Here is a 26,797-nt window from a genome sequence, read left to right on the forward strand (position 1 = left end):
GGTGAGACTCTCTGTCCCACATGGGAGCAAAGGCAAACTTTTAAAACCCACACTCCACACTTTGAAAACAGCAGAGCCATGAAGAAAGCAACCCAGCATCCACAAATCAGAAAATGCAAGCCTATGGTGAGACTCTCTGTCCCACATGGGAGCAAAGGCAAACTTTTAAAACCCACACTCCACACTTTGAAAACAGCAGAGCCATAAAGAAAGCAAACCAGCACCCCACAGCAAAAGCATGCTCACACAGTCTCACCCCACCCCACAAGAAGAAGGTAAGAATCCATCCACCTACCTGTAGAGAAATTCCTGATGGCCGGTCTTGATCCGAAGAGTACACCTGGCAAAGCCAGAACAAGTCCAAAGGCAGAAAGCCAGGAAAAGTCCAAACCAACAGTGGAACCACGAGTTAGAGCTCAAAAGAAACTCTTCCTCACACAGTCCACAAGGCCAGACAAAGGGGGCAGATCAAAAACAAACGGTTTTGTTTCTGAAGCAAGGCCATCCCCCCAATTTCGTTAGCCAATCCAGATGATCAGCTTGATTTCTCAAGCCAATCACTGCTGCTAACGAAATTCAAAATTCGCGCCAAAGCTAACCCCTAACTCAGCCCCCTTAGCTTTCCGTTAGCCCTGGAAAGCCTATAGCTGCACTTTGCATCGTTTGAATTTCGCGCCGAAATGAATTTCGTAACCCGAAAAATATTTCGTAACCCGAAACAGTTTTCCCCTATCCAACGTTTTCGTATCCCGGAAATTTCGTAAGCCGGTCATTTCGTATCCCGAGGCACCAGTGTACATGGATATACCTCCATTGTATAACACTTGTACTGGTTGTTGGTTTTGTTGTTGTTTTTTCCCATTTGAGATTTATGAGTACAGTGGGCCCTCCACATTCACTGGGATTAGGGGTGCAGGACCCCCGTGAAAGTGAAAAACAGCACTTTTTTATACTTGAGAGAACACTTCTCTAGGACTCTCTAGGTCCTCCAGTGCAGCTCTGTGGCCAACAGCCAGCAGAAGTTGACGATAGAATTGCACTGGAGGATGTACGAATGCCTAGAAAAGTGTTTTTTCTAGGAATCTCTAGGTCCTCTATTATGACCTCTGCAGAGCTATGTTGGAGGAGATGCTAGAGATTCCTAGAGAGACCATATTAATCAAACTCATGAAGAATCAAATCCACAAAAGTCAGAGCTGCAAATTTGGAGACAGTACAAAACTGAGCATATGACCATATTGTGATTTTGGCTTAAAGAAAGTTAATTCTGATTTCATTGGTGGAAAGCTGGTTTAATTAAATCACTCTTTAAGTCAACTTGCCTGGATTTATATTTGCTGCTTGGTTTTGGCAGAGAGTTAGACTCTTAAGCCCCATACAGATAGGCCAAAATAAAGCTGCTTCGGGTCACTTTGGAGGTATGCTGTTTCAATGATGCATGTGTATTAAGAGTCGGGAAGCTGTGCCAAAGCTGTGCTCTAGTGCTTAGGACTGGATCATGGCTTTGGCGTGGCTTCTGGTCTCTTAGGACGCATGCATCATTTAAACTGCATACCCCCAAAGTGACCCAAAGCAGCTTTATTTTGGCTTGTCTGTATGGGGCCTTAGTTTGTTTTCAGGGAGAGTTGCAAAAGGAATTGTGGATAGAAAATTCTGTTCTAAAAGGGGGTGCTGATAAGAGGTACCGTATTTTCTGGCATATAAGACAACCCCCAACTTTTCAGTTTAAAATATAGAGTTTGGGATATACTTGTCGTATAAGACTACCTCTCTCCCAACACACACCAAATAAAATTTAAAAAAAAATCAATTTGATTACAATATGGTAATTTTAATTCAAATGCTAATGACATGCAGGTACTTAGCAGGAAAACTTGTTGTATACAAAGCTTGCTTGGATTGGTCAGCTCTCCCTGCCCACCCAGCCCTCCCTGTCTCCAAGACTATCAGAACGGTAGTGCAAACATGGCTCTTTTTTCCCATACCCTGGGCGTCCCGGACACCTTGTCATCGGGGCCGTTCTAAGTCACTTCTTTCCATGAATCCTGGTGAGTGGATTTTCTTCTACTGTACTTGTACAGTGTCGCCCTTGCTGCTTTCATACGGTCGCCGCATATGGCAGGGATGTGGCCACGGCTGTTTTTGAGCTCCCCCCACCATATGTGGCGACCGCAGAGTCTCCAGTCTGGCTCGGAAGTTTCCGCACCCACCCTATATAGACTTCATAGAATCAGTTATGAAATAGGATGTGTTAACCATATGGTTAGCCTGAGGATGTGAAAATTGATGCTGCTCTGAAAAGCTTGAAAAAAATCTGTGGATAAGTGATAGGCTTTAAGTAAGTAGTGATTTCTAGGTTTTTGTAACACTTAAAACATTTGTGTACTTTTTTGAGAGAATCAATTTAGGCAAATCCTTTCATATCTAAGAATTTTATTGACCTCATCCTGGACTTAAGAACACTTATTTATTTGGGACAGAGAGGATAACTAATAGTAATCACTTCCTTTAAGCCCTTGAATAGGAAGAGCCATAAGAGGCAGCTGCCACCAGCATTGTTTTGCTTCTTGAAATGCTAATGATAGTGATTCCTGTTCTCTTTCTGAGTCTTAGGAGCTAAAGAGTTTTCCTCTGGAAAGGTGAAAGGTTACCTGCAGGCAGAGCTTCTAACCTTTATAATGTTCTAGTAGGCTCTCCTTATCCACAGATTTTTAGGCATGCATTCAAGCATCAACAGCTTGAAAATATTTTTTAAAAGTATAAAATCCAGATAGCAAACTTTGATTTTTATTTTATATATAGGACACCATTTTACTGTGCCATTGTTTTTAATGGGACTTGAGCATCCACGGATTTTGTTATCCACGGGGGTTCCCTAGCAGATAGCAAGGACCCACTGTATTATGGAGACTGAATACAAATTTGTATTTTCTCCTTTCTTGCTGGAGGGAACAGTTTGACAACTCAGCTTTGTTTTATTCAGTGGAATTGGTTAGGATAATACCTCATATTCTAGATTTCTCCTTTGCAATCTCCCCCCCCCCCCCACACACACACACATGTAGAAATAAAGAAGAGGAGGATTCCCTATTTGCTTGGCTAAGCACATGTGTGTGCATGCACACACACTTTCAAGTTTCTTGTCAGTTTACAGCAGTCCCATGAATTTCATAGGGTTTAAGTTGTCTGTTAACTTACAATGATCTCATGGATTTCTTATGGTTTTCTTAGGCACATAGCACAGCTAAAGACTGCTTTTCTTTTTGTCCTTCTCTTTTTGTTTTGGGGAAGAATGGATGAATGAAACTGGCAGGAAAAGAATATTAGTCCTTCCAACTCAGGCACATTCTCCCAAATGGAGACTGATAAAGTTGCATGTTGGGACTTTCTGTATTATTTTTCCATCTCGTCCAACTATAGGAAAGAAAGGAGATGCCATTTTCAGTGTGGAAGATATTTGTTCTAAAATGTAGTGCACATGATTGTTTCTTCTTTCCAGGCACAGGTAGAAGGAGAAGCACTTTCCAGAACTGCATGCAACAGTGGTCCTATTCAGCTGGAGACAATTTGTTCCTGAGGCGAGTTATTGCTAAGCCTGTGTTAGTCTTACAAGTTGCACCAGATTTTAAAGATACCGGTGCAGGGTTTGGAGGAAGAAAATTGTCCACATATGCCACAGCATTTCATGGCCTAAGCAGGTATTCTTCAAGATACGGTGCTTAACAGATTTTTAAAATATAACAGTGATGATGATGACAATGATGATGACGTGTTGGGTGTCATCTTAAATATACTTGAAGAATTTTGCATAGCACACAGAACCTATGCTACCCACCCATAGTGTAAGATCTAAATCCAGTTGTTAGTTCCAACTGGAGAAGATCAATTGAAATAAATGCTGAATGATAGGTCAGCACTTGAATTAACCCCTCTGATTCAGTGGGTCTCTTATAGCTAGTACTAGCAGTTAGATTTAGGCTAAGAAATTCTTTATACTCAGACATGAGTATGATCTAAGAGCACTAAAAGTTGTAGATGGGATAGGTTGTGTGTGTTCATGTTAATGTACATTCTTTGCATGCAAATGTTTACCTCAGAAAACTGAGATTGATGTTATCTTTGTAGCAACAGTGAAGACAGCCAATACTGGTTCTTTTAATTTATTTAGTTAAACTCAATTTAAAAATCTCTGAACATTTAAACATAAAAGACAAATCTAAATCACAGTTTGAGTAATTAGTGGAACCTTGTCTAACTTTTCAAAGGGACAGCTCTGTTAATCTGTTGCAGTAAAAACACTGCAGTCTTGAGGTATCTAAAGCTTGACAAATTTATTATGAGATAAGCTTTTGTGGATGAAAATCCATTTCATCAAATGCACAGAATTTTATCCTAATTTGACAGCGATAGATACAAAAAGATGGATATGGTCACTAGGTCCACAAACAAATGAAATGGGAGACATAGAGAATACTAATTGTGTTGACAGGTTAAGTGTAAGCAAAGTAATTGCAAAGCAGGGCTGATGATACCACAAGCATTGATTAGCGAGTTAATGCCTGTGCTAGTATTTAAAACCTGCTGTTTAGATTCAGTCCACAAAAGTAGAATTGCACTTCTAAATGAATATTAATTTATCAGCTTAAGCAATGACTTGACGTCTTGGGAGGTGAAATATCCTCTCAGTTCCCACTATTGCCTTTTCACATATTAAGGGTATTTCTAGTCTATTCCCTTATGTCAAGATTGTTCTGCTTATTCTGTGTATAATGCAGAAGGGCATTAATGACAGATGGTAGTATTATGTCCCGTTAGAAAACAAGCACATGAGCAAACCGTGGTTGACATTATAAGGTTTTCTGAGTTGTTTGAGTATCCCAAATGCTGCCCTTTATTTTTAAAGTCCTAAACAGCCTGGAAGTAAATTACCATATCCATCCATCTTCCTCATGCATATCCCACCTTTTCCTCAGAACTGGAACTGGTAAGTTAACCAGTGCTCTTAGATTGTCATCCTGGGCCCTCCTCTAGGGGACATCCCCCACCAAATGGGGTGGTTTTAAGAAAGACAGCCTTTCTATGGCATCCTGTTTACGGAAGTCCTTCCTCAGAGAGGCTAGTATGACATCTACATTATGGTCTTTTCAGCATCAGTTGAAGAACTTTTTTTATTCCTAGGTGTTTTAAGGACAACTTTAACACATTATTTACTCATTTATTTAATTGTATTTGTATGCTGCCTTTTTCCCAGAGCAGGACCCAAGGTAGCTCTCAAAGAAAGTTAAATTTTAAAACCTTAATATTTTTTAAAAAAGAAAAAAAATGCACAAATTAAAAATATAAAATAAGGTAAAAACATACAAAAGCTTCAAAAATTAAACACATGTTTTAGTCAGAAGCTTTCCAGTTTATACATTAGATCTTAACAGTCTGAGTCTTAGTATCAGTTTAATTTGAGTTTCATATGCTGTCAGGTCTTTTCTCCTCACCACTGAATTTATCTTGTTTTTATTATGTGCTATCTTCATCACTATTTTAATATTCATATTTTTAAAATTCTTAATATATGGTTCTGCTGCTGCTAAAACATTGGCTATTGGGCAATCTAAAAGTGTAATCAATCTGTCGCTAATATGGTGACAGAGTTTCCATCTTTGTTTATTTCAGGGTCTGATCTGTTTATTTGAATCATTGTACTGTGGTCTGCTCTTGTTGCTGTACAGTTGTTTCATGTTAAGGGAAACTGCCTTTAAGAGCAAAATATCGTGGTTTCAGTCCCATCATAGACAATGAAAATGTTTTCATGGCATAATTCAGGAAAGAGAAACTATTTGGGGGCAAGGTATCATAATGCCTTCACTGATCCCATCCCTGGAGGCCAGATGATGTTGGGATGTGTTGAAGTGCCATTTAACATTACTGGGTTGCAGGTTCTTTAATGGAAGCCTAGCTTTCCTCCCATTTCCCCATCCACACACAGGAAGCAAAGCCCGGTTCTTAGCTAAAGTGCTGGCTGAAGAAGCATCTGAATGAAAGACAGATTCCCACCTGCTTTGTTTGAGTTGTTAAATATTTGTTGCTCAAGTCTAAGAGTTCTACCCTGTCTGCACAATTCTCATTTGTTGTTAGTTTGCTAATTTATTACTTAAGGCCTTCAGATTACACTATCACGTTGCTGTGATTGTGACAATGCTACTATAGCAGTTGATATGATAACAGGTGATCTTGAATAATCAGACTGAATGACATGTTACATAATGCGCAATGGGCAGTTTATAATCTGTAAAATTCTGTGAAATTTGGATGACATTGCAATGACAAATCATTATGCTAAAATGTATTGTGGGTGTTTTTTCATATTGGTCCAGCCTCTTGATAGTTACCTGAATGTACATATGTTTTGTTTCTTCTCTTTTTATCTCATTAAGAAATGTCAGGCTGTATGGCAGTTCTGTGTGCATATTTACAGAGCAATGTAGACTCAGATGGGCTGTGTATGCTGCAAAAGAAACTGATTGAATAACAGACTTGCTAAAACATTTCACAGTTGTTGTTTTTTGGTTCTCCTTACACAGATCTTGAAAACTGTGCCAGATCCTGGGAAATAGACTACATGACACTACATCATGAGTGAAAGTAAATGTGATAGTCAATTTTACAGTGTACAAGTTGCAGATTCAACATTCACTGTACTAAAACGATACCAACAATTGAAACCCATTGGTTCTGGGGCACAAGGCATTGTTTGGTGAGTAGTATCAACCTCAACTAGTATCAGTTTCAAAATAAGTATGAGCTGTTTTGTGAACCAATAAAGGTAGAGTTGTCCAAACAGAAAGTATTCATTGGAAGTATGAGTTTGGTTCTTATCACAGGATTTTGAAATTTTGAAAGAAAATTTTGAAATTTCCTTAATAGCTTCCCATAATTCTGACTATGCCTTAAGAAATATTATCCACTCTGACAATTTATCTTGTGCACAGAAGTGCTAATAATAAGATCTGATTTATTTTTGGTTTATTAAAATAGAACTGTTGAAATGATTTAAGTTTTCCTTTCTAGTTATAGTTTAATGAGTTTGCTTGTTTAATTTGCTATTTACTTCTTTGAGGCAGAAGCAGTTTGTCCAGGTGCTTCAGCCTGCCATCTTGCCTGATTCCACTACCACTCACAGCATCGTTATCGCAGCGTCTTGTTCTGAAACCCGAATATGGGTCTTTTGTGCTCTCTGTTACTTAGAAGAATACACTCATGTGCAGACCCACTATAATGCTGCACTAAATTTCCTCAGTCCAAGGTGGCAGGGCTGTCTTTGTCTTCAGTTTTGGAAGACTGGATTAGGCAACAATGATAAGTGTTTGTGTGTGTTAGAGAATTGGTAGGATGAAACACAGGAAAGAGACCTACATAAATAAGGGGTGGGGAGGGAGGAAAGGGTAAGAGTTTCTCTAATCAACAATTTATTAGCCTATTTTATAATAATAATAATAATAATAATAATAATATTTATTTATATCCCGCCTCTTCTGATTGAGGATCGAGGTGGGTAACAACAAAGAAAATACAATATACAACAATAAAAACAGCAAGCCCCACAAAACCCCGACCCAACCTTCCCTCCCAAGTATAAAATTAAACAGTTAAAAAAAATGTTTAAGAAGTACATAACAATACATCAAAGTTAAAAACAAATCACAAGTAAGAAAAATAATAAAAGGGGGATTCAATTGGTTCTGGACATTATCAATCGGGGAAGGCCTACTGGAAGAGAAAGGTTTTTGTCGCCTTTTTAAAAGCCTTGAGTGAGGATAATTGGCGAATCTCTTCTGGCAGACCATTCCAAGTTTTTGGAGTGGTGACAGAAAAGGACCTCCGGGAAGTCACTGCTAGTCTGGTCTTTCTAGATTGTAAAAGGTTTTTCCCAGAGGATCGGAGTGTACGGGAAGGATTGTATGGGAGGAGGCGTTCCTTCAAGTAGACTGGACCCAGGCCATGTCGGGCTTTATAGGTGATAACCAACACCTTGTACTGAGCCCAGAAACTAATAGGCAGCCAATGTAGTGACATTAAAGTAGGTGCCTTCTATATAGCCTTCTGTTTAAATGAGTAGAAGCAGACATGCAGCTTTTTCAGTAGCTGGCCCTGATTTTAAAGAACTTCTGACAGGATGTTTCTGTTTCAACCTTTCAGTGCTGCATTTGATACAGTCCTTGGAATAAATGTTGCTGTAAAGAAACTGAGTCGTCCTTTTCAAAACCAAACACATGCAAAACGAGCTTACAGAGAACTTGTGCTCTTAAAGTGTGTCAACCATAAAAATGTGAGTAATTATTTCATTGGTAATATTGTGAAATTAGGTCATAGAAGTGTATATACACAAATATATGCGTGTGTACCCAACTTGCCTGTTGAAAATAATGCCTGCATATAAATTTGCTTCTTGGTCATTGTGTTGAGCAAATGTCAATTTCTGTTCAACATAGCATGTGTTGTTGGACCAAGATCTCGTGATTTCTACTGAATTGTTTCCTCAATTTAATGTAACCCGATAGTAACAAAAAATCTGTGTAATTAATTCATTATAAGTTAATTATTCTCAGAAAGTTCTTTATGTTTTAAGCATTAAAGTTTCACTGCTTAATAACACTAAACTGAAAATGTCGTAGAAGTTTTTTTGCTCTGATTTAAATATTCTTCATAGACTTGAGTTTACTTCATGTAGTTCTTCCATTGGACAGTTTATGTTGAAATGCTATAAGCAAATTTTCAGTGCAACAATAACCAACTATTTAAACAATTGAGATGAAAATGGCAAATGTGAAGATCTCTTGGTACTCATTGCTTTATTATTGTGCTTTGAAAAAACTAACAGATTCAGGGTTTTGTTTCATAAGGAACTATTTGCAACTCACCTTCACAAAAACACACAAGTATGGAAAGCACCTTTGAGATTAACTGAAAGAGTGTACAGTCAGCCCTCAGTATCTGCAGGGGATCCGTTCTAGCCCTATCCTTGCAGATGCCAAAATCTGCAGATGCTGAAGTTCTGTTGTCCCCAATGGCGGTACGTGCATGCAGCTGTGCCGGCATTAGAGACAACAAGACTTCATTGGCAGTGCATGCACATGTCTGTGCCACCATTAGGAATAGCCCCCGTTGTCCCCAGTGCCAGCATGTGCACATGCCACCACTCAGTACAACACAGACTGTACCTATGGTGGTGCAGTCATGTGCACGTGCTGCCATTGGGGACAACATGGGCTTGCCATCTACGGATGCTTGAATCCATGGATGGCAAGTCCACAGATACTGAAGGCCAACTGTATTTATTAGTGTATATACACTTCTATGATCTAATTTCACAGTTAGATATGTGAGTTGGCAACATGAGCTTTCATCGACTTGTGATTATTTCCTCAGATACATGTGTACATCTGAGAAAGTAGACTCAGGTCTATGAAAGCTCATGCTACCAACTTCTCTCTTTCAGTTAGTCTCAAAGGTGCTATAAGGTCCCTTTGCATACTGATTCCCTTTTCTTATTTTAGAAACCTTTTTATTACTTCCAGTTGAATAATAGAAATAAAAAACAACAGTTGGTAGCTAGTTAAGGTGAAATAGTGGAAAATCTAATAATTACGATTGTTGCAATGAGTAATTCTTTCATTATGTGAGTATTGTGGTTATGGCTCTCCCATGTTCTTGCCCACCTTGCTGTATTGATGCAAAGGCAAGTGAAATTATGTGGAATACCATGTGTAGTGGATTTACCACATAATCTCTCTGTTCTTGTCATAATGGACAGAGTTCCATTCGGTGGCAGATACTTAGGTCTTTGGGATCCCCAGACAGGGTTGTGAAAGAGTCCTGTCTGAAAATTGTAGAACTGCTGCCAAGTGATTCAGGCAGTACTGAGCTCAGTGGGCCAGTTTTTTACTTGATATATCTCCTATAGTCCCGTTAGAGGAAGCCATGCTGTTTCCATAATGTAATAATTGACCCTACATGCCAATTCTTACATGCTCTTGTTAATCAGTCCTAAGTTACATGTATATAATTATAATCCATCAATAAACCAACATCTTTTTGTGTACCACATTTTTAATGAAATAGCAACTCTTCTTTGGAGATATGTGGCAAATCCCTGCAAATTCTGCAGAGGTACATCAAAATACAAAATGTACAAAACAATGATCCCTTTATTGGGACAACTAAAATTCACCAAATGTATTGTGCAAGTTTTCAGATGTTACTTCTGTTGTCAGTTAAGATGGTCCAGACTGGAGAGAGATCAGTGCTAAAGCAGAGGCCACTTCCTTTCTTAGTCATGTGGAGACTGGGAACAAAGGGCAGTAAAACATAGGGAATAACATTCCAAATGCATTAGCAGCAGAAAAATAACTTCCATGTATCACTGTTTTGTGTATTTTGTTGTATTTTGCTGCATGGTCAACATGGCTACCCTTGAATAGGTCAGAGATGGTGAACTTCTAAAATGTTTTAGAACCACTGCATTAACCTTGTATTGACTGCTGTCCTTTAAACAGGCAAGAGGTTATTAAACCGGCTGATTTACATGCTAACATAAAATAAATAATAATAAAAATTTTATTTTTATACCGCCCTTCCGAAGATCAGGGCAGTTAACAGCATATAAAATACAACAATAACAATAATACAACAATATTAAAACAACAAGATAAAACCCCCGTTAGCCAATCCTCTTTGCCACAGAAGAGGAAGGGAGGCCCACTGGACTTTAGTCGGGGAATGCAAGATGGAACAGAAAGGTTTTCAGATCCTTTCTGAATTGGGCCAGGGAGGTGGTCGAGCGGAGCTCTGTGGGCAGCGTGTTCCAAAGGGCCGGGGCAGCGATGGAGAATGTCCTCCTCGTAGTGGAGGACAGCCTAGCCCCTGGCACCCTAAGGAGTTGCTGCCCAGATGTTCTGAGGGTGCGGGACGGAATGTACGGGGAGAGACGATCCTTCAGGTAACATGACCATTTTGCACCGTTTGTGTTACATTGGAGATCATGATTTTCTTTTTATTTCTTCTTTTACAGATTATTAGTCTGTTAAATGTATTCACACCGCAGAAGTCACTAGAAGAATTTCAAGATGTGTAAGTTTAAGTGTCTTGTCCTGCCAGTTTCTTGATAAAAGGTCCAAAACACACTGCAGAAATAATCCAGTTTGAGATGGCTTTAACTGTCCTGGTTCAATACTAGGGAATTCTGGCGATAGTAGTTTTGTGAAACATTTAGCCTTCTCTGTCAGAGAGCTCTGGTGCCACAACACACTACAGTTCCCAGGATTCCCTAGCACTGAGCCAGGACAGTTAAAGCAGTCTCAAACTGGATTATATCTGCAGTATATTTTGGACCAATGTCTGTTATAGAATTTAGGACCAATTTGTCTCTGTGCTCTATATGGCAGAATTTTATTTATAATTAATTGTTATATATAAAGGCCTAAATCCAGTTGTTGATGACAGCTAAAGTAGACTCATTGAATCAGTGGAACTTAAAAATTGTTGTTTTACTAGTTCCCATTGATTGAGTGGGTATACTCCAATTGAGACTGGTATTTGGATTTAGGCTGCACTTCCAGGAACTATCAAGACTCTGAAAAAAAGGGATGGGGGGTACTACAACTTTTTTTCAGTCTTTATATTTATTGTTCACATGTCTTCAGTTATTTGTTGCTTTCCTTTTTACAAGAAAAGCAGTCAAACCAGTAGCTAAACACATAATACCTGACAACCATTTAAATTTAGTATACAATTGCTCTTTGACTTGTTAGAAAATAGTTTCCACATAACATTATGAAAATGATCTAGATGACTTTCAGATATTTCTGCTAAGTAAAATAAATAATCACTGTGTCAGATTTTATCATATGTGGGGTGTAGTGCTTTGATAAATAACTTGTGTATTTTTTTATGCATTCTTTTAATATTTAGATATGGTAAAAGCAAATTTCAGTTAGAAATGATGGAGAAATCAATTAGTTAATTTCCCCACAATATGCATGGAGGAGAAGGTATTTCAATGATATGTGTAGTTAATAGAAGGTATTTCTTGTTATCACTATCATTAATATTTCTGTACTGCATTTATAACAAATCTGAATAATTAATAAGGTCAAAAAGCCCAAGTTAAACTATTTTAAATTATTAAAATCACAGCAAAACAGAAATAGTTTGAAACATCAATGTAACATTTGAACAGTTTTTCTAACATCTGACAAACAGGCATTACTAAAGGGTGGGCATTCCACAGTTTAGGAAGTAAAGAGGGAAAGGCCATTCCCTGTGGAACTAATGATCAGGCTTCTGTGAGCCACCTTGGGCCCCTTTCCAGGAGAAAGGCTGCATATAAATGAAATAAATAATAGTAAATAAAATATTGCAAGAAGAGCTACTTAAAAAAAATATAATAAATAAAATATCTCTACTGCAGATCTTGGTTCAGGGCAGGTTCCTGAAAAGAGAAGCAGTCCCTAAGGCAAATAATGTTGATTGAAATTATGATTGGGTTACATTCTTGGCCTAAATCCAGTTGCTAGTCCTACCTAGAGTAGACCTTTTGAAGCATCACACACATGGTACAACTGTTAGAATCATGGTACACAAAATACAGTGCGCTTTTACCTTACACAGGGGATCTGTTCCGGAGCCCTCCACATAAGGCAAATAACACGTGTGCTTGAGCCCCATTAAAAATAATGGGGCTCGTGTATGATGCATGGTGCATGTGCCACAAGTGCGCACGCCACTGAAACTTCTGCCACACGGCTTTCAGCGTATGATGCGGGCACACTGTATATCCATATGCACAAATACTCATAAATTCGCATGTAACAAAAGGAATCTCCTAGGTCCTGTATGCATGGGCGGAAAGGCCCATGTTTCCCACGGCCTCATATCATCTTGTCTGGATGATGCAGACCATTAGCCCCAGGTCGGGATTGGTCAGCCCAGGTGCCGATCTGGCTGTCCTGGACCTATCCTAGCCCAAAGGGGTCTTAATCTGGTCCAAAAAGATCAGCTGTTTGCCACAGATTTTCTTGAAACCCTGCAGCAACAGCTGGCAGATACTTTACCTGCCACCATTGTTGCATCTTCCTTCAAGGCCCCCACTGTGGCCTCTGAAGTTGGAAGGGGCATATGCCCACGTGGGTGTAGCCAGGCACCCTGTTTCCATCCTTATGGGCCACAACACAGGTCTTCAGAGAAGATGTGATGGCAAAAGTGGGTAAGAGGCAAGGCAGTAGTGGATCCAGGGCATGACAGTAGGTGGGTGTGTATACACCCACTTGTCACTGTGTTGGTTCAGGGACCCACCCAGGTCTGAGCCAAGAGTTGGATACCACAGACTTGGTCCATGGTATCATCCTTGTCTGCTAAAGAGGTCTGAACCTAACAGCTGACTCTCAGTAAGCAGATTTTCTCATGTCAATTCTAACAGGCTACTTTAAAGACGACTCCTCATCTACCTGAAAGGCCTGTATTATCTCACACAGCTCTTTGAAGATTTATGGCCAAGGACACAATATACATCTTCCTTTTCCTTTTCCTATTACATTCAATCCCACTTCCAAAAGTATGTAACTGTGCTTAAAAACCTGTGGCTTTGATATCACTTTATCAGGGCGTCTGAATACATTTATTTATTTATTTAGGTATTTATATCCCGCCCTTTAGCCCTAATGGCTCTCAGGATTGATATACATGAAAACTTGTGCTAAAATAAAACAGTTAGTCTTAAAGATGGTGCCCCTTTCCCTTTTTTATCCGCTAAAGCAGTATAATTTATATAAGTGTTCTTTTTTGTAATGGATTCAGTGTATCTACTATCTTTGGAACTAGCAGCTGGATTTAAACAAATGTTACTGCTTTTAATCTACTTAAGTAACTGTTACATTTCTGCCAGTGACATATTTATTTATTATTCATTTTATTTATATACCACCTTTCTCCCAAATTGGATCCAAGGCAGCTCATAAAAGATGCTTAAAGGCAACAACAATAAACAATACAATTTTAAAACACAATTAAAACACCACATTAATAGAAAAAGTAAAAAGTAAAATCCTTAAAAATACTAAGTTAAAGATATAAGATTTAAAAAAAAATTGAGCTTTTGACACATTGATCTTCTGTTAAGTCATTAGTATGTTGTTCATGATATAAAGTTTATGACACTATTGACATGCTTTATATTTTGATACAGTACTTTACTTTATTGAATTTGATTTTTATTATGGAAAGACAGAATCTAAATATCCAGATAAACATATGAATTTGTCAAGTACTATAGACTTTAATCTTTGAAAGTATACTTTGTATAAGCAAGTTAATAGTTTAAACATTGCAGTGGATTTTACACAGGTGACTTGTATATGTCTGTGTGTAAATTAAAAAAATAATACTTTTTTTTTTTTAAATACTGAAGGTATTTGGTTATGGAACTGATGGATGCTAACTTGTGCCAAGTTATTCATATGGAGCTGGATCATGAAAGAATGTCCTACCTCCTGTATCAGATGTTATGTGGTATCAAACATCTTCATTCAGCTGGTATCATCCACAGAGTAGGTAGTGCTTTTACAAACATATCAGTAACTGTCTTTTACTACTTGACCTCATTCATATTAACACTGGAGAAAGTTCATCATCTCAGGTAGAATGGATCCAACAAATCAGGAAAGGTAATACAGAGTCCAGGAAGTCACCATCACAGGTAACAAACAGTGTGAAGGAAGTGACAAACAAACAGTGAGGTGGAAAAAACTTCCTTCAGAACTGGAACTCTTGTCCAGATGAGGCTAAATAAAAGCAACTCAAACGTGCAGAAAGAAATGGTAAGCATACAATTAGGGATGCAAGATAGATTATAAGGAACATATTGATGCTAACATCAAGACCAACAATAAAGAATAGTTTAAATACATCAGGAGCAGGAAATCAACTATAGAGGCAGGTGGATGGTTAAATAACAACGAAATTAAAGGAATAGTGTAGGATGATAAGGGGATTGAGAAGAAGCTAAATTAATTCTTTTCATCTTTCTTAATTGCTCAAGATACACTGCAGATACCTGTGCCTGGACTGATGTTTTCCGACAGGGAAAATGAGCCCCTCAGACAAAGAGTGGTGACAGGACAAGGGTGTTCTAGAATTTAGGGGAGCCACTTCAGTAGGAGCATGAGGGCATGATCATGTCCTAATGTTCGAGAGAATAGAAGAAACTATGTACTCTCAGTATTTGCTAGCAGGATTGCCATATTTAACATTTGTGATTATATTGTTAACCTGTCACATGAAGAATATGCTTCCAGAATGGGGGAGGACAAGACATTGTAGCTCAGGAAGCAGCCATCACAATGTTAGAGGGCATAGGGAGTTGTAGAAGGGGAGAAAGTTACACCTTCATTGAAAAGGAGACAGCAACAGGGTCACCCTCAAATTATCCATCTACCTCAATTAGCCTGGATAGTCTTGGTAACATCCCTGCCCCTGGATGAAATTCTACAGGTGTGAGGTGTGTCAATGGTAAAATAGCTCATATCCAGGATGCTTACCTAGGCTGTATTACAGAAAACTAGTTCAGTGAGGTGGTGGTGGGGAGTTAGTCTCTCTCTCAACTTACAATATCAGACTAAATTTGAAGAGATATGGATGTTGAGTTGGAGTGGTCCATTGTGATTCCACCCACCTCTACCTCATAGTCATTGAGATTCAAGTGCATGTGTGTATTTGAAAGTGGAAGGCCATTGGTGTAATGCCCACCCCACTGCTGAACAGTCTCCCTTCTTGAGCTAGCTGGTCTGAAGGTGGATGCTAGAGTCCTCTTTGTTCGTTGTGCTGAGGGGCCTCAATGCTGAGATTGCCCTGTCAGGAGTGGTTGAGGACTTCATGTCTATCATGACAACCCTGGGTCTGTCCCAGATGGTATTTGGCACACTCTGGACCTTTTTTTCTGTGCTGAGCTAAACCATCCCTCTGGCTTTACAGGGAGCTGGCAACAATGTGGTCTTGGATTGAATTAACAATATTTCAGTTGTCATGGACAGGTTACTTGTAGACTCAACCTATGCAGGGTGAGAGGCCCTCTGGTTAGCTGGTGGCTATGAAACAAGTCAGTCAGTATATAGAGTAGCATTACTTAAAAACTCAGATTGAGTCTAATTGAACAGACACATGAGCTTCTGCATTCTTCTTATTGTGGCAGTTCAAACAGCAGTATCTACCTCCCTTCTTTTCTGCTATCATTTTGACTGCAAAGAGCTGTCTAGTGGAGCTATTTCAAGTAGTTAAGCAAATTTTAAACATTGGTTCAAAAGAGAAGAATTCAGGTCATTTGACAGTTTTTCTGGCACTTTTTAGATAAAATTAACTTGGATTCACTCTCACATGGGCACAATCATTAGTACAGACCTAGTCGATGTACCTTTGCCCCCCTGCTGGTCCAGTGATATTGAATACTTCTCAGTTTGTGCAACTCAAGCATGCAGCCAGGGTACTTGGAAAGGTGAGAGCACCCATGTGTATGTTAGATTATTGCCTTTTTGGGATTTGGCCTGTGATGGATCGGTTTACAATCTTCCTGAAGACACAGATTCACAGGTTGGGTGTACTCTTGGATTCAGCATTGAGTCTGTAAGCTTTCTGCAGCGGCCAGGAGTACATTTATATAGTTAAAAGTTGTATGCCAGGTGCCTCTGTTCCTAGAGATATCTGTTTTGGCCACAGTGACACATGCCTTAGTTATATCACATTTGGACTATTGTAACATGCTCTATGTGTGACTGCATTTGAAGAGAATTTTGCAACATTACGTGGTCCAAAGAGTTACAGCCAGATTTTTAACCAAGGTTAGTTGTAGAGGGCACACAACTTCTATGTTATAACAGCTCTACTGATGCTAGTCTGTTTCTGGGTAAAATTCAGAGTGCTGGTTATGACTTATAAATCCCTATGTGGCTTGTGTCCAGAATATGTGAAGGACTTTATTCTCTCATACATGTTTTTCTAGATTTTAAGATCTTAAGGGAGGCCCTTCTCTCTGCTCCACGAGGTACATCTAGTGGGCAATGGGAGAGGGCTTTCTTGTTGACTACTCCTAGGTTCTGGAATTTCCTTCCTAGAAAGACTAGACTGACTCCTTTCTAGTTGCCATTCTGATGGCAGGTGAAGACTTTAAATTTCAGCTGATAAAATTACCAGCTTGGTAGATAAAGGGAATGCTGTGGATATAGTATATCTTGATTTCAGTAAGGCCTTTGACAGGGTTCCCCATGACATTCTTGCAAACAAGCTAGTGAAATGTGGGCTAGATAAAATAACTGTTGCCAGTAATTGGTTGACTGGCCAAACCAAAACGGTGCTCAACAATGGCTCCTTTTCATCCTGGAGAGAAGTGGCCAGTGGGGTCCCACAGGGCTCTGTCCTGGGACCAGTGCTATTCAACATCTTTATCAATGACTTGGATGACAGAATTGAGGGCATACTTATCAAATTTGCAGATGACACCAAACTAGGAGGAGTATTTAATACCCCAGAGGACAGGATCAAAATTCAAAATGTCTTGAATAGACTAGAAAGCTGGGCCAAAGCTAACAAAATGAATTTCAACACAGAAATATAAGGTACTGCACGTAGGGCAGAAAAATGAAATGCACAGATATAGGATGGGTGACACCTGGCTGAATGAGACTACGTGTGAAAGGGATCTTGGAGTTCAAGTAGACCACAAGTTGAACATGAGTCAACAATGTGATGCGGCAGCTAAAAAGGCCAGTGCGATTTTAGGCTGCATCAGTAGAGGTATAGTGTCTAGATCAAGGGAAGTAATAGTGCCACTCTGTTCTGCTCTGGTCAGGTCCCACCTGGAATATTGTGCCCAGTTCTGGGCACCACATTTTGAATAGGATGTGGAGAAACTGGAGCATGTCCAAAGGAGGGCGACTAAAATGGTGAACGGTCTAGAAACCATGCCCTATGAGGAATGACTTAGAGAGCTGGGGATGTTTAGCCTGGAGAAGAGACAGTTAAGAGGTGGTATGATAGCCCTTTTTAAATATTTGAAGGGATGTCATATTGAGAAGGGAGCAAGCTTGTTTTCTGTTGCTCCAGAGACTAGGACCCAGAACAAAGGATGCAAGCTTCAGGAAAAGAGATTCCACCTCAACATTAGGAGGAACTTCCTGACAGTAAGGGCTGTTCGACAGTGGAACAAACTCCCTCGGAGTGTAGTGGAGTCTCCCTCCTTGGAGGTCTTTAAACTAAGGCTGGATGACCATCTGTTGGGGATGCTTTAATTGAGAGTTCTTGCATGGCAGGGGGTTGTACTGGATGGCCCTTGTGGTCTCTTCCAACTCTACGATTCTTTGATTCTGTGATTCTATATTCTGGCTTGTATTGCATTTCCTGAGCCGATAATACTATTTGTTGAGCTTTTAAATGAACATATTTTTTCCCTTAGGATTTAAAACCCAGCAATATAGTAGTAAAATCAGATTGTACTCTTAAAATCCTTGACTTTGGACTGGCAAGGACAGCATGTACTAATTTCATGATGACTCCATATGTGGTAACACGATATTACAGAGCACCAGAAGTTATTCTTGGCATGGGATACAAAGAGAATGGTAAGTTGCGAGATAGAAAGCCCATATTTGTTTGTCAGGGGCATTCGATTGATCACTAGCCTTCCCTGTTAATTGGTTGTCTTGCAGACATTTGAGAGAGGCAGCTTTGCGACCATGTAGTTTTACAGGTATTTGACTAAGTGGCCTAGACAGCACTACTGAGAAACCCAAAGATGCAATGTTTGTAAGTATCCCTCTGCTGAGGAGATGCAGAAGGTGATGCAGAGCAGGTGGATAGCACACAATCCACACAATCCTTGCATGAGAGAATGCTCTCTAAAGGCATGTGGTCCCAAGACGCAACATTTAGAGGCATGGCACACTCTGGTTTGTGGACAAACTACCTCTCTCATTCGACCACATTTCTCAGATCCCCTTGATATCCCACTGAGCACATATTAATAGGGCTCTTGTCCTTTATTACCACTTAGTCATGATGAATGAGGAGCAACATTTTCACTATTTCATGCCCTGGTTGGGACTACCTGTCTAAGGCTATGTCATGTTCTATTAAACGGGCTATACACAAGAACAGTTTCTGCAGGTTTTCAATCTGGAATCCCAAATCTGTGGTGTTGAGACATAATTAGGACATTTTTTTCTCATGTTAAACCACTAATATTGAAAATATAATTTTACACTTGTACTGTGGCAAATTTTGCTAGAACATCAACCTTGAAGGTTGATAAGATGTTTTTCACAACAATAATCAGTCATGATGGAGATTACATAGATGTGTGTAGATAATGGACTTCATTGTAGAAAAATTAGTTCTGTTTAACACACTGGAAACAATTGGATTTGTTAGTAACGGTTAATAGTTTCTGTAATTTCAGAAGAATACAATTAACATTAGTTTATTAGTTACAAAACATTTTGCTGCCCATTGGGGCTCTCCCAGTATTACACAGCTTTTTCTTTTGCCTGGAATATAATCTATAATTTATGAAGACTGTATAAAGTATTCGGGTTATATATGTGTATATATTATATGAATTATTTGTAATGACCACTACTTTTCAGTGTGATTATAAATATTCAGAATGTGCATAGCATTTGAAAATATATTTATAGAATTTTTAAAAAATGTTTAATTTTTGTCCCTATTACACCTAACATTTGATAGTGGATATCTGGTCTGTTGGGTGCATAATGGCAGAAATGGTCCTCCATAAAGTCCTGTTTCCAGGAAGAGATTGTATCCTTCACAGCACTTCAAGGGAACTCAAATGTGATCGATTAAGAATAGGATTAAAGTATATACTGACAAATTAAAAGACCTTCCATAATAGGATATTGTTTTTAATTGCAATGAGAATAAATGTTTGTTATTATTGTTCAAAAACATGTTAGCAGTTTCATTTTCTACATTGTTGTGTTTTGAATGTAAAAATGTTTTTTTGCTTTCCACTTTAGTTCATAACACTTCATAATTTTATCATTTCACTTTTACTTTCAGTTGATATCTGGTCAGTTGGTTGCATCATGGGAGAATTGGTGAAAGGTTGTGTGATATTCCAAGGCACTGATCGTATCCTTCCCTAATAATCTTTGAATCCTAATCCACATTTACAAAAGAATTATTTTATTCACTGATAGATGTAAAAGATGCTAATCCCTGCCTGCAAGATACTTGTCTTTCCTGAATAGAGTCTACCACACACGTTCAAATTTTCTGATATTTACCACAGAAAAACTTTTATTCTCCTCCTTGATTACATTTAACTTCACTGTTTGAGCAGTTGATCTTGTATTAGGAACTTGATCTTTTTGCAGTCTTAATGATGCTGCAAATTTCCTTGATGTTATTGCCACTGTTTAAGATGAAAACACCACAAAATTATTGCTAAAATTTAAACTAACTGCTTTTTTGTATTTTTCTGCATAATAGAAATAGCTCACAACAAATGTTTTGTCTTGTCAGTCCTTATCTTGTTATCTTCAAGTGGATAGTGAAGGCACACAGGTTAGAAAAATATAATTCTGAATGCTTAATTTCATAAAATCTTAATGTTTGATCATGTGTTAACACAATAACACACCTAAATAGAAGCTTGATTTTTATTTTTTTCAATTTTCTCCCATATGTATTATTTTATCCTCCAAAGCCTTATGACCAACCTAACACAATTCTTCATGTATGCTGTGTCTCCTGTTGGTTGCATGTTATCAGTAGCTTTCATGTTTGCTGTCTTCATGTTATGTCTTTCATGCTTAACAAATCTCTATGCAGTGAATGCATCTTGTTAGAATTCCACCAATCCAGTGCCTGTTTATTTGTTCATTTCCTTATATTGATGATTAATAGATTTGTTGACCTTGAAGTCAATTACAAAAACAATTTTTCAAAAACTTAATACCTTGGTACCTTTGAACATTGAGGAAGATATGAGTCATATTCTAATGCTGTATTTTTCCTGCTTTATGCTTTTCCAGCTCTGATTTACAGGGAACCCATAATTTTCGCTCACCTGATTAAGAATGTGGCTTTTTTAAAAAAAGTTTCTAAACTGATGGCCTAACAAATAGTGGAGAATGTTGGATGCAAGAACTACCCTGGCATAGGATAGGATATTAACTCTTTTTAGAGAGAGAGAACTACAGATTTCCAGCCTAAACAAATGAACAGACACCGATTTTTTACAACTAGAAGCATTTGTGAATAAGAGGAAGCAATATCTCCTAGACCCATGAGTTCCAGACAAGATGAATATAGTTGTGAAAGATTAGTGACTACTGAAATAAGCAAATTTTTGCTCTTGACCTGTGAAAATTGTTGTGGCTGGACACAGAATGTTGTGGCTTAGACTTCTTCTCCCCCATCTTTCCTTAGAATGGTTTACCAAATGCAGATTATTAAGCATTTACAAGAGCTTATTTTGTGATCACTGAAGAATACCCCCTCCCCAGCTTTCCATAACATGATCCTACTTAATTTCTTTATTTCTTTGTAGTTTATGGCTCTACAGATGCATTTCTACAGTATATTTTCTAAGTACTGGATTGTGTTCTGCATATGGGAGAGAGGTTGCATGACCAGATGAGTGGTATGGTGGAGTATTTATGCGGCCTGTAGAAAGGAAAGATTACCACTAGATACTTAGTAAAACTAGAAAAGGAAATGCCTTCTGAAAAACCACTCGGTCTCCATGTGGCTGCACAACCTTTGGATCTATCTACACTGAGGTAACTGAGATCCTGTGATTGTCAGATTCCAAGGAAGGAAGTCAACTGATCCTTTGCCTGTGGGGTGTTTTGCTGAGTACTTAAATCAGTGTCTCAGTGGAATCCTGTGCATTCAGACTTGTCTTTCTGCTTACCAGGTATCCTATATTTTAGTTATTCTTTGATTAGCATATTTACATGGCAGTAAGCTCTCCCCATCTATTGGCCAAGATTTTGTCTTGAAAGATAACAGTTTAGCTATTGTGGTAGGGAGAAAAGCTTATCTTTGTAACTCAACAGTCAGAAAAATTAACATCTTGGGGAAGGGATTACTTCTTTGTGCTCTTTGTCATGTTCCTGCCAGAGTATGGACAATTTTTTTTAAACTGCCTAGATTTCAGCTCTGAAGATCCTGCCTGTCAGATGGAAAGTATATCTTTGGAAAGCTTTGCAGATGTTATTTTGTAGCATCACTCTGAATAAATGACCTTAGGCACTGAGATATATTTGTCTATGCTGTTATATTAGGGCAGAAATGTTTCTTAACCTATCAGGCTGGACATTTTAGTAACTTAGAGTCTTGTTTTGTTTTACAATTAACACAGAATTAGACGTATATGGTAGGCATTTTATGACATTGTCACTTCAATTGTTTTAACTAGTATTCTTGATTTTCCCACCACCTGCTATGTAAAGTTTTCTTTAATGGATACAAAATAGCTGAAGCCAATATTGTCCTGATGTATCTATTGTTTTTTGCCATCAGGGTTCTTTTTTGACCCATACAATTTAATGTATTGGGACAAAAATGTCCCATGCCATTTTGTGGCTGAAAACGTGATGCAGAAATGGTGTAAATGCTTGGATGAGAAACAACCCCTTTCCTGCTCAGAGATGGGAGGGCTGCAAGTAGATGCTCCCTTGATTATGTCAAGGAAGGACTAAATACAGATATAAGGTCATGAGAGGCAGAGATGGAACAAAGTGGTGCAAATATCCACAGACAATTCATTGCAGAAAAGACAGGGATGACATTTGGTAATGCCCAGTGCCAAAGAAACCAGTGCTAGAAACCTTTAAACTTTTCATAGAAAGCATTCTTTGCCACATAAACAATCTTTGAAGCAGAGAAACAGCATGTGTATTCAGATCATATAGCAAGTAGAACCCTATCAAAGTTAAATGTGGAAGTCCATTGAGACCACTGAGCTGAAGGGATGTTGCCCTACTGCTTCTGAAGGGGATGTATCATGGACATCATAAAACCCTGAAGAAGCTGTGCTATTCCACTTCAGAGCCAATATGAGTTTGAAGAAATCTGGTGTATTCACACACGCATGAGATTCAACAGCAGGGAAACAAAATTGATGCGTACGTTCACTGATAAAATGGCTGCCTTTAAAAACATGTGGACTGTTTTGCTGAGCGGCATCAAACTTGGTACATACCAGAGACAGAACAAACTACTGATGAATACCTAGTGGAATTCAGTAGTGAATAACCATTTTGCAAGTACTGTATATGCAAGTAAATCAAGACTGTATGGCATGAAAGTGTGATACTGGTGTGATATTAAGGTATATCCCCTGAAAGGATAAATTTACTTGTGCAGTAAGCCTCATACCTCACAGCAAACCCAGCTTGTTCACAGTATGGTGATAATGTTTGTTGAATTTTACTTCAACACGATGAAATGTGAGGAGCAATTTCCTCCCAGCTTACAACTGGCAGTTGGCACAGTTAACACAGTAAACCATCTGTCCCCCATTGTTAACGGAAATATTTTTTAAAAAGACCAAAAGAGAATGCACCATGTGTGAGAAATTTGCTTTGAAGGACCACTGTAGCATCTATGACCTTTCATTGGGAAATGTTTCTCTCAGCAGGAACTGGTTTGTTACTAGGGCACAAAATTATTTCACGATAATATATCTTGCAAATTAAAACAGCTTCTTCTTTGGTTAACTTCAGCCATTATGTCTATTTCCTTTTGGAGAAGGGTTTCCTATTTTTTTCCCCTCTTCAGTTTAAGGCTGGTTACCTTCTTCCACAAAAAGGACATGCTGCAATCAAATGTTCTTCCTCATATGGATTTATCTTTTTTGCTCTAGGACTGGTGGCCAGTTATTCTACACTCACAAGTCCTTCTATAGACATGGGGCACTTTTTTAATCCCCTGCAATCCATTGGTATCAGAAAGTACCTGAGAAGTTACTTAATATTTTTTTTTAATCAATGTAGAAGAAAATTAAAAATGCTGATATATTTATTTTACTACAACTATTAGCAAGTAGAAATCCTGACATTAAAACAGATGAACATAGAATGGGCCCTTGGTGCCCACTGGGGTTTGGTTCCAGGACCTGCCTGTGGATACCAAAATCTGTGGATTTTCAAGTCCCATTAAATACAATGGCATAGTGAAATGGTGTCCCTTACGTAAAAGACAAATCAAGATTTGCTTTTTGGAATTTATATATTTTAAAATACTTTCATGCTGTGGGATGCTTGAATCTGTGGATAAAAAAATATGTGGGTATGGAGGGCTGATTGTAGTGTTAAAACGTTTTTCTTTACAAGGAACATATGTATACTACATATGTATTCTACAAAGAGGTTTTAGATATTGAAACAGTTCATGATTTATCTGATCTGTGACACCTAATTCATTAGGTATCCATGGCATAATAACTTACATACATCCCCTATGGTAATTATCAGAGCAATAGTTTTTGCTGTGAAATTCAGAAGAAGAGTAGGTGGGGTGAGGAGGGGAAGGGTGAAAACTTTTTTTTCCGTCTTAAGTACCATTAGCTACAATGCAGTGACTTGAGCATGTAGATGTCCGTTATTGGAGGCACTTTCTGATAGATTTCTATAAATCAAAGGAATCATTATGTACTAATTATGGTTCTTCCTAGAAAATGGGGGGAAATTATTATATAATAAAAAGAGATGGAAGGAGAGCATGACAGAAAGATAGAGTTGGATAAACAGAGGGGAAATTGTGCTAATTTATCTTAAACAGAATTAAAGTGACTATTATTATTATTATTATTATTATTATTATTATTAACCTTTATTTATAAAGCACTGTAAATTTACTAGACTGGTGGAGTTCTTCAAGATAATACATTTATCTATAGAGATTAGATGTTGCCTTTATTTGCATAATATGACGTGAAGGGTTTTTAAGAATTTACAGTATTATAGTTCTTACAATACTAAAATTCTATCTCAATGTACTTGATTAAGCAAGGGAAAACTAAGCAATATTTAGCATGTGCAATCACATAGATTACACATTTCTTTAGTTAAAAATACTTTAATTAAAATATTCTAAAGGTGGAAATACTAGAATTAAGCAATTTTAGTAATTGTATTGGATATTCTAAGCCTATGTTCTTCATTGTGTCCTCTGTGCAGTCTTATATCCAGAGTTGCTTCTACAAAGCCTGTTGGAGCAAAGAAGATAAATTCTGGTATTTGATGAAGCTACTCCCCCCAGAGATGGTATGGACATCTCTGGTCATAATGAGGGAGAAACTTTGTTCATTTTATGCAGATCAGGACTTGCCATCCAGTGTTTGCCCAATTGGTTTAAGTAGAGAAGATTAGTATTTATGACTTCATCTGCCTCAGTGGAACAGTTCTGTAGGAGATCCAGGGTGGAAAGTATAATTCCATTGAACCCACATCTAGGACAAGCTTTTATTTAAGCACTAATCTGGCTGTCATTTTAAAATAATCTCATTTAAAAAGGACAGTATAACCATATTTCCTACTAGGTGTTTGAGGAATATCCAAGAAATTTATATTTCCATTAGGGCCAAATAAGAACATGCTAACAAGGAAGCTTAGGTTTTCATTCTGGCTGTTTACAGCATGCTTTACAAAAGCAGTGTATGGTTAGGTCCTTTCTGAAGTATTATTAAATCACAAAAGTATCTTCCTTTGAACCCCCCCCCCACCACCACCACCTAAATTTTATCTGATGTTTACATTGTCATCATCCAACTTGCCTTCCTCCTCTCTGCTCAGGGTATCAAAATAGAGTCCTAGTTGTGATTTTTCTACTATTAGTTGAGTTAGTTGGGAATGTAACATTTCTTTCAACTTGTATCTAAGAGTAGAACAACTAAAGTCATGTGTATGGCCCAGTACAGATGGGCCTTTTAGCACGTAAGGAATACGTGCTAGGGTTGCCTCAGGGCGTCGCTTACAGATGCCCTGCAACCCTAGCACATATTCCGTACGTCAAAATGGCGGTGCCCTGTACAGATGGGCGCCGCCATTTTGATGCAATGGACACTTAGCATCCGCATGTCGCAACACCATTGTGACATCGTGAGTGCACCATTGGCACACTACGGCATCACAATGGTGCCGCAAAAAGAACCTGCTTTTTGCGGGCTCTTTTTGCTGCACGAGGAAGCCACGCAGTTTGTCCGCTGCAGTTTCCTCACGCAGCAAAACAAGGCGCCGGCAGACAAAACAAGGTGCCCGATACACAGATGGTAGCCTTTTTATTGACATTTCATATCCATGTTTTATATAGAAGTTGAAGCTATAGATTGCAGTCACGCACATACACATTTTCATTTTCAGAATAATTGTCAGATTTGGTGAGGCATGTTCTGTAGCTTCTTTCATTGAATAGCCACAGTATTGTCTATTAATTAAAAAGTTTGTTGGTCTCCAAACAATAGCATAGAATTATCTAGAGTTCTAAAATAAAAATTCTGCTTATATGTAGTTCTTCATATGTCAATTTGCAGTTTCTCATACCACCCTCCTCTTTCTTAGGGAATATTCTCTTGCATGCCACTATGGTAAGTGAGCATCAAGAACATTTGGTCTTCTGTATGTACATTATATATGTGTTTCTGCCACTTAACTGAGAGTCAAGGACTCTAATCTCTGCACAATTTTTCTAAAGGAGTCTTTTAATATGGATTGTAGAGGCCATTTCTTGTTTA

At 38.4% G+C, this 26,797-nt stretch overlaps 1 protein-coding gene across 8 annotated transcripts in view; it reads left to right on the top strand.

Annotated features, from left to right (window-relative positions):
* Positions 1-26,797, top strand: part of MAPK9 (mitogen-activated protein kinase 9) — a 49,203-nt gene that overhangs the window by 10,381 nt on the left and 12,025 nt on the right. For 4 of the 8 annotated variants that reach the window (XM_042454667.1, XM_042454665.1, XM_042454673.1 and 1 more), the window contains 7 exons: positions 3,500-3,698; positions 6,576-6,748; positions 8,191-8,320; positions 11,063-11,121; positions 14,456-14,594; positions 18,488-18,653; positions 20,113-20,184. In XM_042454667.1, coding sequence (XP_042310601.1) covers positions 6,627-6,748; positions 8,191-8,320; positions 11,063-11,121; positions 14,456-14,594; positions 18,488-18,653; positions 20,113-20,184 — 688 coding nt within the window. In that variant the 5' untranslated portion in view covers positions 3,500-3,698; positions 6,576-6,626. Of the gene's footprint in view, positions 1-3,499; positions 3,699-6,547; positions 6,749-8,190; positions 8,321-11,062; positions 11,122-14,455; positions 14,595-18,487; positions 18,654-19,779; positions 19,852-20,112; positions 20,185-26,797 lie in introns of all 8 variants that reach the window. The other 4 variants (XM_042454666.1, XM_042454669.1, XM_042454671.1 and 1 more) reach the window with 4 other exon arrangements.

Source organism: Sceloporus undulatus, chromosome 2, assembly GCF_019175285.1.
Source record: "Sceloporus undulatus isolate JIND9_A2432 ecotype Alabama chromosome 2, SceUnd_v1.1, whole genome shotgun sequence".
NCBI classification, from domain to species: Eukaryota; Metazoa; Chordata; class Lepidosauria; order Squamata; family Phrynosomatidae; genus Sceloporus; species Sceloporus undulatus.